Genomic DNA, 13,651 nt, shown 5'->3' with positions numbered 1-13,651 from the left:
TCATGCACACATTTTGTTGCTGTTTTCTTCACCCAACTTATTCAGTCAAAGCACCTTGAATATTGCCCATGTTAGTCTAGTTGACCCTAGTTAGGCCAAAGAGACCTGCCTAGCACCTTGGTAGACTCCAAAGCATACGAAAGCCATGGGAGAAGACTGTAGGTTCAGTGTGCAGCGGCCTCCTCTCTCCAACAAAGTCTTCTCTAGCTCTTTAAATTCTCCAGAGGGACTACAGTTACTCCAGAATAACTATTCGTCTGGATACTCTTAATCCCAAATAAAGTGAGGGTGCAGTGATTCAGTTTAAAACACTTCCATAATGAATAATAATAACAATAATAACAATAATAATAACAATAATAATAGCTCTTCTGGAAAATGTCCAAGTAGCCTTAAATGTTTCTCCTAGCTGGGTGCAGTTTAGCTGTGGATGATACCACTGTGACCTACTGCTAGGCACAGTCTGTATATCCTCTTATATCCCGTATGACAAAAAGTAAAGAATATTAATATTGCTGGTAAAAGAGCTGGATGATTTACTCACTAAATCATCCAGCTTTACTACACTGGAGCTGATTTTAATCTTGAATTTATAATTTTTCCCAGTTACCCAGTTGTTTGTGAACTGTCCTCATTTTTGCACATGTATTTGTTTATCATTTGTTAATGAACAATTAATGAAAAGCAGACACTGGCCTGTGGATTATTTGTCATCTGTCCATTTCAATTATTTGCATTTTTTCTGGGTGATTGGTGTTTGACAGTGATCCTGCTCAGACTCTTTAATTTGATGTGAAAAACAAATAATGAGTAAATACGTTCTCAACAATGTTAACTATGCAGATAAAGGTGCTGGTATTAAGACAATCAATCTTCAAGCACCCGCGCAAACAGAAATCGAGGTCATATAAAGGTTTGCAAGCAAAGCAGTATGGGCATAGCCAAACAGGACAGCCTGAGTTGTACACCATGTTGCTCTACTGAGCATCTTTTTTTTTTCTTTCTTTCTTTCTTTTTTTTTTTTTTTTTTTTTTTGGTCGGACATTCACAGATATCTGTGTCAGTTTATCTTTTTTTTGGACATGAAGATTCAGACCTGATTCTTTCCCTTTCTTTCACATCCCATATGCCTGTGGGAGCACCTTCAGGTAGAGGTTTAGGCAACCTTCTGATTCACAGTGAGCCAGCAAAGTCTTCCAGGCTGAGATTTTGATTACAAAAGAAACACTGTCTGCAGGAGGAATAGGTGTGTGCAATAAATAGGTCTTATTAGAAGGATAATTAAAGAAGAAGAAATTTCAGGCTTGGGCAGGAAAAAAAAAAAATGGAGCTTTGGTTAAAAATTTGATCCAACCCCTTCACTGCATCTTACGTGCTTTGAGGTATAGAGGATTTGCAACGCGCATGTGAGATCTTATGTATTTGCAGGATTCACTTAGCTGGCGTTTGCTGAGATTTCGTATTGGCCTTGTGATCTTTGGAGAGCACTTCTGTAGTCGAGAGATTCAAAAGGTCTGAATGCTTTGAAGTGTCAAAACTCATGTGGGTGTGTTTGCTTTCTGTCTTTGCATACTAAATAGATGGCCTGGGTTTACCTTTTAACTAAGAGAGCACAAAATGCATCTTTAATTTTTTGCAATTATGAAAATGTAAGAAGTGTTAAAATTATTGTGTAGTCTAGGAGCTAGAGAGAAGGGAGATTTATCCCAGGCTGAGACCATGAGCACTAATTTCAAAATCTCTAGCTACAGGAAATTGTAGTAGAAAGATAAATCCTACTTGTGCTCAGGAGATAAAAGTTTACTCACATTGGTCCTTTACTGAGGCAATGCTGCTTTGTCATTTTGGAAATTATGTAAAATAAGCTTCTGACTTTTGCCACTGGAATGTCATGACACGAATTCAGCCAGCAGGGTTTCAGGATCGTGTTCTCAAGTTTTAAAATTTCCACTGTTACTAAACTGACTTATTTTTAAATAAGTCAGAGTGAGTAAGGAAGAAAAAAAAAAAAAAAGGTGTTGGTCATCAGATGTGCAGCTGGTGTCTCCAAGGATGTTGTGTCTGACATCTCCTACAAACTGTGAATCAGAACTTCTTCAAGGCTTCCTTTACATGCATTTCTTTAATAAATGCAGAAATATGTGGAAACATGAGAATGTCTCTCACATCTCAAGTAACTTGAGCCTCGTCTGTCCACATCCATGTGTGTCAGGGTCACCATCTTTATTTGTTGAAATATCTGAGAATTGGTGCTGTCCTGTTGCTAGTTCAGGACTCCCAACAAAACATTATTTTTGTCCTCAGATTTATTGAAATGCATCTGTATACTGTACATTAATCTGTGCACTGTGGTGAACTGCATATGAGATGTCAACAATTTGTGTGCTGAGGACACTCAGGCTGATCAATAGGAGTTTTTCATGCCAATCTGGTATTTTGAGCTGGTTTGTTGCAATATCAGCTAGCACTCTTGTCATAAAATGACCAAATAGATAAAAGAATGAGGTCACCCACAGCGACCTCGAGCCTGTCACTGAGCAAGGTCAGAATTTCTTAATCTGAATGCAGGATAGGAAGATGGAAACCACGCTTTGGTGTACATTGTAATTCCTCTCAACACCAAATCCATATTTCACATGTGTTCTTAACATGCCTTGTTCACCAAATTATTCTGTTTTCCTAGGTTTTTAAAAATGTTAATGTCCTCAGGCTTGAGTCTGTTTTGTTTTTTTACCTGAAATAAGGCCAAAGATAGGTATAACTTCTTGTGTAAACCCCTTGTCTATATTTCCTCATTTGACAGTGGATTGGATTTACCCCACAGTGCTAGATCTGCCCTGAAAAGATGACTTCCAACAGGTCATCTGATAACCTTGCCCGAACCACAAGGGAGACAAAATTTTTCAGCTGGGTCATAACTCTCTGTCTCAGGTGACAAGTTACTCATTTGCCCGGACTGTGGTTTTAGCCATAACTTTCCCTCTTTCATTCCTTCTTCCTGCTGCAAGCATCTCTTGCTTTTGGTTTTGGGTAACACCCCAAGTATGTTAAGTTTGCTGAAGAATGTAGTACTGATTACGTAAAAACAAGTCACTACTCCCCTGGCTGAACAGATATTCTTGCTCAATATCTAGGTGATACTTTCCTTCCTAAATGTTGGTTTTCTATTTTTATTAGTAATTCGTTATAAGAAAAATAGAGTGTGTTGTTAAACCTGTGTAGGTCTTCTGAGCTATAACAAACTGCATGGAAATAGATAATAAAATGATATAAAACAATTCCTATGGTGTTTCCTGGCAATTTATAGCAAGTAAAATGTTGTTCAGGTTGCTTTTATCATCACATTCTTCTTATGGTTTGTACTGTACTGGCTTTTATTTTCTTTGTCATTTGTGCCAGTTTCTTTGCAACTTATATCATATTAAAACACAGTAGCCCTTCTTTATTGCTGCCGTCTGAATAACTTTTAAATCTTCACCTATTTAATATAATCTTGCATATCAAGCATCATAAAACAAAATTCTCAAAACAAATTAAGAGGTAGACTTTTGAGACACTGAGAGGGCACTAAAAGCCTTGATGCAGGCAAAGACTGACCAAAAAAGCTTAAATATACATTTGTTTTTTTTTTTTTTTTTTTGAGATGGGAGCTTAAAGACATTTAAGCCCTTTGCTGGATCAGGTGTCAAAGTGCTTTGCACTCTGTGGAAGCAAAACCTATGCTCATCTGCACAGTGAGGTAGTTTGCTTAATAATGTAGATGGCTACTATACCAAAAATAGTAAATTCCATCACATACCGGTTGTTTTACACACATTTGAATAGCCTTTGTCACAGCAATGTCTTTCTGGATTGCTTAAAAGCTTCTGAACAGCCTTAGGGTTGAATAACGTGCAAAACTGGTGTACCTACATTTCTGTGCTTGCCGTATATACCAGTCCCATAATGACTGAAGGAATATAACTGTCCTGTATGTATATACCTGCTTTATAGTGCAGAGCTTTGAAAAGTTCCTTGTTTTACTGTATCTTTTAAAGTAATACCAAGTATAAAAGTAACCAAACCATGCAAGAACAAGTGAATTCAAGTAGAGCAACCTTGACAACAGATTTTGAGTGAGATAGTTAAAGAGCGCTTTTAAACTTCACAAATTTTCATCAGGTTAAATTAACACCTGTACAGCTTTCAGTGGATTCAGGTGGATGTAACTGATAACAATGTGAATGAAGCATGTTTGAACACCGTGGCATAAAAGGAGATCAATTTAAAATCAGTTAACTGATACAGTTAATTGTCAACTCGTCAAATAAACTCATCGCATGAATCACTCTTATATCCTCTGCATTCATTTATTTTTTAATTTAAAAAAAAAGACCTTTTCAATCATATCCACATATAAACATGTCCACATCAGGGGTGAATTTGCAGAAATTTAAACTAATTGATTTCTAAGCCAATTTAGATGCATCACTAATCAAATTCTCTGAGAGCAGCTTGAAGCCAGTGTGGGCAATGATACAGAATTCTGCTTACCCTACCTTAAGTTTATTAAGTGTTTGGAAAACCACTGGGAGTAAAAACCAGTAGACACTTGTTTTCTTGCTAACATCAGCAGCAAACAAAGGGTGCATTTCCAGACTGAGAAAGAGGGAACAATTTTTACAGTCATTTTTCATCAGACAGAAATCACACTTTGCAGTGTCAATACTCCAACCAAATACTGCCTTTACAAAGTTAGTTGCAGTGAAGACCATGATAACAAAATCCTTGCAATAATGTTGAAAACAGGGATGTCCAACTGTGTTAATACCTACCTAGCTTCAATACTCCATGATCAGATTACTTGTAGATAATTGGCTTGCCTGATTCTCCTCAAGGTTCACAGGCTAGTTTCTGGGATTCACAGGTTTGGAAGAGATAAGGAGAATCCTAATTATTCTCTAGTCCAATATCCTACATGACAAAAGCTGAGCAACTTCACCCTGCAATTTCTCCATCAAATTCGTGACTGACATGCTCCTCCTAAAAGGAGTGACTGCTGAACTTTCTTTACTGCTCGTTGGCTCCATTGCCACAGGTTGAGGACTGGCAGCAGAGGATCAGGACGGACAAAATGCAGTGCTTCCCAGTGAACTGTGAAGGAGGGCTCAATGAACAGTCCTTGCTTCATGGGAGCTTTAGGAACATGTAGGCTTGGTCCTGACCATGCACCTGCCCTGATGTATCTCCAGGTTTGATAGGGTTCAAGTCTCCTATGTATTGGCTGCTTAAATATTAAATATTCCATTTGTAAGCAAAGGGAAACTATTTATACAAGAATACATCAATATGTCCAGAACCAGTCATTCCAAATATTATCTGGCATATTTGAGAAATACCACTAACAGTAATACACTGAAGCAGAATGGCAAATGTGGGCTCCACTTTGGTAGGCTCACTGGGTAACTAATTGCTGAATGAGCTACTGGTATAGTCTTGAAATTAGGTTCGTTTACAGCTTGCGTCAGCTTTTCAAGAACCCAGATCCAATTCAGAAGTGTAAGTAAGAGGCAAGTTTTTTAGTGATTAGCCTCAAGAACTTGCAGTGTGCATCTGCAGCCCAAGTCTTTACATTCAACTGATCCTCAATAGTGTTTGTTTATTTATTTATTTATTTATTTATTAAAAATGTAAGGTTTTTGGAGTATGTTTGGATTTGAAGCTTCTGCTTTTTATCTTCCTAGCTCAGATGGACAAATGCTTGTAAAAAGTTCAACACCCCGCCCCCCCCCCCCCCCTTTTCTGAAAATACAGGCTTTGGTTCTTGCATCATTGTGTTTTTACTTAAATAGTTGCTTATCTATATATGTCTGCATTTGATTACTGCAACTCCACATTAAATAACAATAATAATAATTTAAAAAACATTTTGCTTTATTAACAGCATTGCCAGAGGGAAAGGGATGCAAATTCTGGAATTTCAGTGTGCTGCAGCAACACATAACAAAATGTTATATCAAAGTACCAGTGAAGTTGCTTCCTGGAAAAGATATGGGAAAGGGATCCAATTTCATCAAGCTGCCTATTATTTTATTTATTTACTCTTAGTGGGAAATTGACTTAGTGGGATAAACTACCATATTTCACATAGTTTCCTCTGTTTTCCATAGATGCTTTTTATAAGATGAATGTATTGATATTCTAAAAGCTTATGAATTTCTCACCATGGTTATTTGATGGCATGCAAGTTCTGAAACACAAAATATTTTAAGTGTTGTTTTTTATCTAAAGCTCTAATGCTTCTTGTCTTCCATGACTGCTCTGAAAAAAAGGGGAGTGTGAAGGATTTGGTGAAGTACTTAAGTGTAGAAAACATTTGAACAGTGCAGTAGACTTAGTTTAAACTATAAATCAGAAAATGGTTCCCTGTTTTTTTCTCAGGAAAAAAAAAAAAAAAAAGTTGTGCAGATGATTTTTTTTTTTCAATCCTCTCCAGCATGTTTCACTGAATGTAGAGGCTTATTTGTGTATCAGATACCTTCCGCCATTACTGTTTTAAAGAAGTTCAACTCTCTGAAGCTCTTGGAGAGCATCTGTCTGGGTCAGAATCATAATATCACCTGTGCAGTTCCTGGTGTTGTTTTTCCAGATGCTTTGTTCGTAGACAGAGTTTAAGGACAAGGCCAAAATAGTTTCACTTCTGGTTTTCCTCTCAGCATGAGTTTCAATTTGAGCTGCTGTTCCTGTGTTGTTGATGGGTACCTAACAACATCACGTCACATGGGCCAACAGCCAGGATCGAGCCCTTCAGTAAAGCACCATCTCCTCGTGCACTGTGCAGTTTTGTCTGCTGGAGACAGCTGCTGGAAGCAAATGCTGCTGCCGTCCCCTCTGGCTGGTCATTTGATGGTGTAAAATGTCAAGGGAGCTCTTACATGTTAACCAAAGTGAGATTGAGGATTTGCACATGCTCATATTCTGTCTTCAGAAAATCTAAAGCTGAGTCTTAATTGCTTGACCCCAGTGAAGATCATGTTTTTTAATAGTAAAATATTATAATCCATCCTAGCAACTATCCACCTGGGAATGACTATCAGCTTCTGTGAGATGTTTTTCCAGAGCTTCAGTTTTACAGACTTGTCTGCTTTGAGGCCGAATGAGCTGAATTACTGAAATTGTGCACCGTTAGCATACTGGTATATTTTAATATATAGAGAAGTTCAGCTATGGCTACACAGTAAAAAAAGTGAAGTGGGTCTCATAGGAAGCCCACATGCAATGAATTTTGTCTGTGCATACATAATTTGTGGCAATATCACAGTGATAAACGACATTTAGCAGACACCTTCAGCTGCGTCACCTGTTCTCTGTGCACTAATTCAGCTTTCCTGGGATAGCAATTAAACTTCTGACTGGCATCAGCAGCTTCCAGCAGCAGTCATTAAGAGAAAAAAAAAAAAAAAAAAAAAAAACCTGCTAGAGGAGTATTCACCTGTCATTCACTGACTGTGCACATGCAGATTTTGTAACTCCATCTCACTTGAGATACTGGATGAGCCATGGTCAGTCGTGGGTTTCAGGACCCCCTTGCACCCAGCTGGAAAGCTGGAGGCACCCTACCTCTGAGCAAAAATGTCCAAACTTATGAAATGGCCACCAGCACAGGCTCTTAGACCTCAGGGTACTTGGGGTATTATCTCCTAACACCCTGGTGCTACTGTGTGCAGTGAAGACAGCTTACATACTTTGTATAGTTTTCTGCAGGGTTTTAGTTATCAGCTCTGCCTGTTTCCAAAGCCAGTGTAGCTTAGGCTTTTGTCGGCTGAGATGTATGGCTTGGCAGTGGTGGAGTTAGGGAAAAAGCATGGCATTGGCAGAAGTCCTGATGGCATGGTACAAAGATTTCACTAGTTCCCATTTGGGATAATGACATCCATAATTCACTCTGGTATTACTCCCTTGGGCAGTCTAGAACCTCTTATGAAAATCTTTATTTCAGTTTGGTTTTAGTGGTAAATCTCTGTTTCCTCAGAAGCCATCTGCTACCTGAGAATAGCTTTTTTATTAAGAAAACAGACGCCTCATTTTCATACCAACTTTTTGCACGTGCAAGTAACAATTCAGGGTCTAAAAGCCCATTTCCAAGCATTCACTCCCCCCCAAACCTTAACAAAGCAGAGGAATAAGTGCATAGTAAGGAGAGTAACAGCACAATTGAGTGCACCTAGCCAAATCAAGCCCCACTCCTCTGCATGGGGAGCCCAAGTACTGCAGCTCAACATCTCAGCTCTGCATGGATGTGCCTGCACCCCTGCTTTGTGGTGCAGCTGTGTGAGATGTGAGTGTATTGCTGTAAATATCTTCTTAACAGGCATTAAATCAGAAGGATTACGTCCATCTGTACACAGCTGAGGACCTTTTACCTTGTACCTTATTACTCAATTGTGTACACGCTGTGTCTTTTACTGCTCTCTTCAAACTGTGGAAATAGTCCTTTTTCTCAAGAGAAGCACTGTTATTTTAATTGACTTTAAATTTGCGCCCTCGTTTATTCTTGTGTTCGTTAACCACTTTTACATGAGCCTGCCAAATCAGAGATGGAAAGATGTTGCTCACATATCTCATCACCTGAACTGCTCAAAGCACTGTGTGAATTTGATCTCTTTGCAAATGTTAGTCTGCCTTGGGGTTCTCCTGAGCACCCATTCACCGAGCTAAAACTCTGGGTTTGCATGCTGATGTTTGTTCCTGAGGGCTCATCTCCTTAGCGAGCGTGTTTAAACAACTGAAGTGCTCTTACAATGAAACATTCAAATTCAGACCTTTATTATTATGCAATCTGGGATTATTTTTTTTTTATCATTAGACTTCCTTCTGAACTGGGTGGTTGACACTCCCTGTTCCAAATTCCTCTCTCATGAGCTAGTTGTTTGGAAACACTGGCTAGGAAGACAAACACCGTGACTTTTTTTTTCCTAATCTGGTGAAAGTGCTTTTTCACTAGGTATTTGGGATTAAACTGTAACCCAAAAGCAGGCCACAGAAATAGGATAAAGATCAAAACAGAAAGGAGAGCATTAACGAGTGGATTGGTACAGCTGGGAATGATGGGACTGACTCAAGGTGCTTTGGGAGTCAGAGTTTTCTTGTACATGATTGAACTTGGATCAAACCTTGTCCTAGGAGAGGAATGTATACCCACCCTGGCAGCATGTGTGCTCCGTAAAATAATACAGAAAGCTACTCTGTATTGTGACAGACTGTGGATTCATATTCACATTTGCTATTAAGAAAAAGTTATTTCTGATTAACTCCATGCCTAAGCAATTATAATGACAAATGAGACCACTTTGACTCGACTCTCCAGTCAGATCAGTCTGAGCACAGAACCTCGCTCCTTGATCCATGTCCAAGAATGTATTTATCAAGGAATTATAGAGCCCTTTAAATTCACTTCCTGATGTGAATTAAACTAACTTTCAAGTGCAAAACCCCTTGAACGTTCCCTGTGTGTGAAGTGAGGATTTCCCTATCTTCTCTGAGCATCCCGTGATCCTGTAATCTTCTCCATCAGCAACCTCCCACGCAGCAGTCCCCCTCCGGAGCTGGATGGAAGCGCTTCCCCCTTGCCTGCAGGGACAGAGAGCAAGGCAAGGTCCTCCTCCTGCACCCACAAATGCTCGGACCTCAGCTGCACAAGGAGAGCACCAGTGTTTTGTCCTTTTTCTTGGAGAGTACTCCCATTCTTCTTCAAGCATCTTAGCATTGAAAGCACTGTAGCCAGTTGAAAACCCGTCAAGTCCTTCAGGTTGCCATGTCACATGTTGCTAGGCTTTTGAAAGAGCCCCAGAGAAACCTGATGCACCAAATCCTTTTCGTTGCAGTGCTCTGGCCGCTGGGAGGGCGCAGCCAGCTCCGACGCTGAGCGAGCAGCTGCCTCCAACTGCGGCCCGAGCATTGTTTTGTTGTCGTTCCTGCCAAGGAGTGGCAGGAGCTTGCATCGTTTCCAGTAATGAAGTGCCTGGGGTTCTTTTATGAGTTGCACACTCTGCTTCTCTGGAGCAGTACAGTACGTGCTGCGTGACTCCAGGAAACCGAGGATTTGTTTTGACTTGCTGAAAAAACGTTCGCTCTTTCTCTTTACAATTTCACCGTATGACTTGTCAATCCTCTCCCCCACTTAAGAATAACTTCAGACTTAATTAGCTGAGTGCAAACATCTTTCACTGCCATGTGGATTAGGCTCCTCATCGAGTGCATTTACCAACAGAATGAAAGACATCTTAATCGGGGGTTTCTGTATTTGTACTGCAGTGTCCAGAGTGCCGGGTAGCTGTCGATAAACAGTTGCTATTGACTCTCTCACTCGTATGGGATGACCAGTGATGTGGGGACTAGTCTTGTTAAGGCTTTCTTCTTATTTTAAAAGCCCTCTCTCCTACTTCAGAGCACTTTTGGGGTCTCATTATCTTTTCCATGTCTGCTAAGTAGGATAAATGATACCTAACTGCCTTGCAGGGATGTCCTGAAGGTGCTGCTGTCTCCCCAGTAGTTCCACAATGACCGTACCTACTATAGTTGATATGGGGCAATTTATACTTTGCTGAATTGCAAAGTAGCATGGCACACAAACCTCTGCTAGAAAAGTTTGGAACGGGATCGCCACAGTATTATCTGGGTGTATGAGTGTGTAGTTATACGCTTTGAATTCTTCAGTGGTGAATTTCAGTTTGCATCTCCACCACTCAGAGAACATTCCTCCAGACCACAAGCCACTTGGGTCATTTCTGGGATCCCATCATTCAGCAGCAGCCTCCACAGTTCTCCATAATTATGCAGCAAGAAAAGATCATTTACATGAATGTGCACAGTCACAACAAGGGCTCTTTGGCAGCATCGAAACCAACAAAGAACTGCACAAAATTCACAACCTTCCTTGTAAAATTGTCATCCTTCCTATTAGTTCCATAGATGCCTTTTTTCATAAGCACATTAAAAAAGCACCTTTAACCTCTATAAACTATTCACTTCCCAGGAGTCAAAATTTGACAAGTTCATTTTTAGCCATCTATTCTCTCCAAGATGCTGTGGTTTCTGTTTGATTCTTCAGAAGTGAATCACAGCTTCAAAACCCTCGCTATCTTAGTAAAATACTCTTTTTCCATTAGCATTTAACGTGTTTAACATGGGTTCAGACATGTTAACAGAAACTTACACCAGAATCCTTAGAAAAAAAACCTTGTGTGATTTCATGCCCTGGAAACACCTTCTTTACACTGTAAGTATTCGTGCAGGTATCGGAAGATATGAGGCATATGGATCTGAGCTAGTCAAATTAATGCCATAATGGCTTCTGGCTCAACAAGCACGTACAGTGCAAACAGAGAGCAGAACAGCTGTAGCAGACTTACCTTTTATGTGGGTGGCATAGACGTCTGCCAGTTAAAATGAATCATTTCTTGCCATATGATTACTGTTAATAAGAATTTATGTTAACGTGTTTGTGTCTGAACTTTGCACAGGTTAATGCCTGCATTTATTTGCTTAAAAAATAGAACATATCATTGTTTTTTGTTCTTAATGGACTTTCTTTCCTCATTTGAAAGCATTCCAGGACTTCAGCAATGCAGAGCTGCCAACTGTCCCTTAAATTAAGATGTTTTTATCTCCATGAAGTGCTTTCTGCATGTAATTCTGTATACACCAGCCAATAGTTTCTAATGTGGGAACCTCAAACTATACTTCTAAATCCATATAGAAGCATTTACAATGACCTTCAAAATATGAAGAGGAGTCCTTATAAACTTTTTTTGAAGTCTCTCTTGTTGCAAACATTTATACTTACGCTTTCCTTTAAGTAGTCCCACTGACAGGCTTTAGCTGTTGACTTCATCACATTAACTCCTTGTGTGTAAAATTAAGCATTTTTCCTAGAAACAAAATGTTACATTTACTATGAGACATATCAACAGCAAAATGTTTTAAACATGCCCTCCACAGCTTACAAAACATTTCAAAGTATCTGAGAAGTCTGTGCAACAAGTGAGGCATTTTATGGCATGAAATACACAAGTTCAAGCATGACGAGTGTTAACAGTCTTTCACTTAGGATAGCTTTGGGATGTGTCTCTGAACAAAGAAATGTAGTTTTAAAATTATTTAATAAATAAATGTATAAGTAAATACAGTGGGACAGGGTAGAGAGAGAGAAAAAAAAATGCAATAAAACTGCATGAAGTACAGATTAGCTGGTTATGTGATTGGAGACTGATCCTTGTGTGTCCTGTCTGGAAGCTATGCCCAGAACATACATTTTGGTGGAATGACTTGTTCACTCACTAGCTGACTTAGAAGAGTTAGCAGCAAACAGGCTGGAGAACACAGTCCTAAAAGGCTAAGGAGGAACTTGGCAAATAGACCTTTTCTTTCCCCTCTACTGTCAGTTCTGCCATTCACATCAACATGAGCAGAGGACACTGATAAGCGAGGTATTTCCATAGTGCTGTCACTGGAGCTTTTGGGGGTTCTTTGGCTAACAGTATTCTCCTTACCTCTGTTCTGACCATGCTTACTGGTGTCTTGAGATCATATTTTCATACATTTTCCCTGCAATGTCAACAAATCAAGAACCCTCATATGTTTTTTTTCCAGTGTCATCCTGCATTACCACCTATAAGAAGACACCGCCTCCAGTCCCACCGCGAACAACCACCAAACCATTTATTTCCATCACAGCCCAGAGCAGCACGGAGTCTGCCCAAGATGCATACATGGATGGGCATGGACAGAGGGGAGATATCATCAGTCAGTCTGGACTTAGCAACTCCACAGAGAGCTTGGACAGTATGAAGGCACTAACAGCTGCCATTGAAGCTGCTAACGCGCAGATCCATGGCCCAGCAAGTCAACACGTAGGAAACAATACTGCCACTGTCACCACCACCACAACCATTGCCACTGTTGCAGTAGAAGACAGAAAGAAGGACCACTTCAAGAAAAACCGATGCTTATCTATTGGAATACAGGTACGGTACCCGACTTGGATTATATGTGTGCCATTGTTTGGGGTTTCTACATTTGTTTTACTGCTTGTTATACAATGTTTTGTGTATTTTTCTTGTTTTCCTGACAGGTGCCTATGTAGAATTTCTAGCAGCTTAATCATGCCACATGGTACTAATGATGTTTTACTAATTTATCATAAAAACATCAGATGCGAGGATTTGTTTAAGTCTCCTTGATGCTTGTTATTCAGCTCTGTTAAATTACACACATGAGCACTAATCTATGAATCATAACACAGCAGGGGTCAGAAAGGCATGAATTAAATCATTGAAAGGGAATGTGTAAAACAATGATTTACATTACACTATCACCCCAAAAATATTTTTGTCCAGCCTCACTGAATTAATTGTCACTGCTTATTCATGCATTTCGTAATGACTGCTGGCCGCTTGAATGAGGCAGCATTGTTCCTATCTCAGCCTCAAGAGCAGAGAATAAGTTCCTTCTGATTTGCCCTTGTTAAAGAAAATTACACTTTCTTTTTTACCTCTAGTGGAATGAAACAAGAAAAGTAACCCTGCCAAAGTTCACTTGTATTTACAAAAAGGAGAAGAGCAAATAAACTAGACCAATTTAATCTGCTATCTTAATTAATCTTTCCCATACC

The 13,651-nt window shown here is 39.5% G+C and overlaps 1 protein-coding gene across 9 annotated transcripts in view; it reads left to right on the top strand.

The window, feature by feature from the left end:
- DLGAP1 (DLG associated protein 1) overlaps positions 1-13,651 on the top strand; it is a 414,689-nt gene that overhangs the window by 373,365 nt on the left and 27,673 nt on the right. For all 9 annotated transcript variants that reach the window (XM_035319701.1, XM_035319696.1, XM_035319698.1 and 6 more), the window contains one exon: positions 12,631-13,004. In XM_035319701.1, the coding sequence (XP_035175592.1) occupies positions 12,631-13,004 (374 nt within the window). The remainder of the gene's footprint in view (positions 1-12,630; positions 13,005-13,651) is intronic.

The sequence above is a fragment of the Oxyura jamaicensis genome, chromosome 2, assembly GCF_011077185.1.
Source record: "Oxyura jamaicensis isolate SHBP4307 breed ruddy duck chromosome 2, BPBGC_Ojam_1.0, whole genome shotgun sequence".
Classification (NCBI taxonomy): Eukaryota; Metazoa; Chordata; class Aves; order Anseriformes; family Anatidae; genus Oxyura; species Oxyura jamaicensis.
This window is presented reverse-complemented; position numbering and strand designations above follow the sequence as displayed.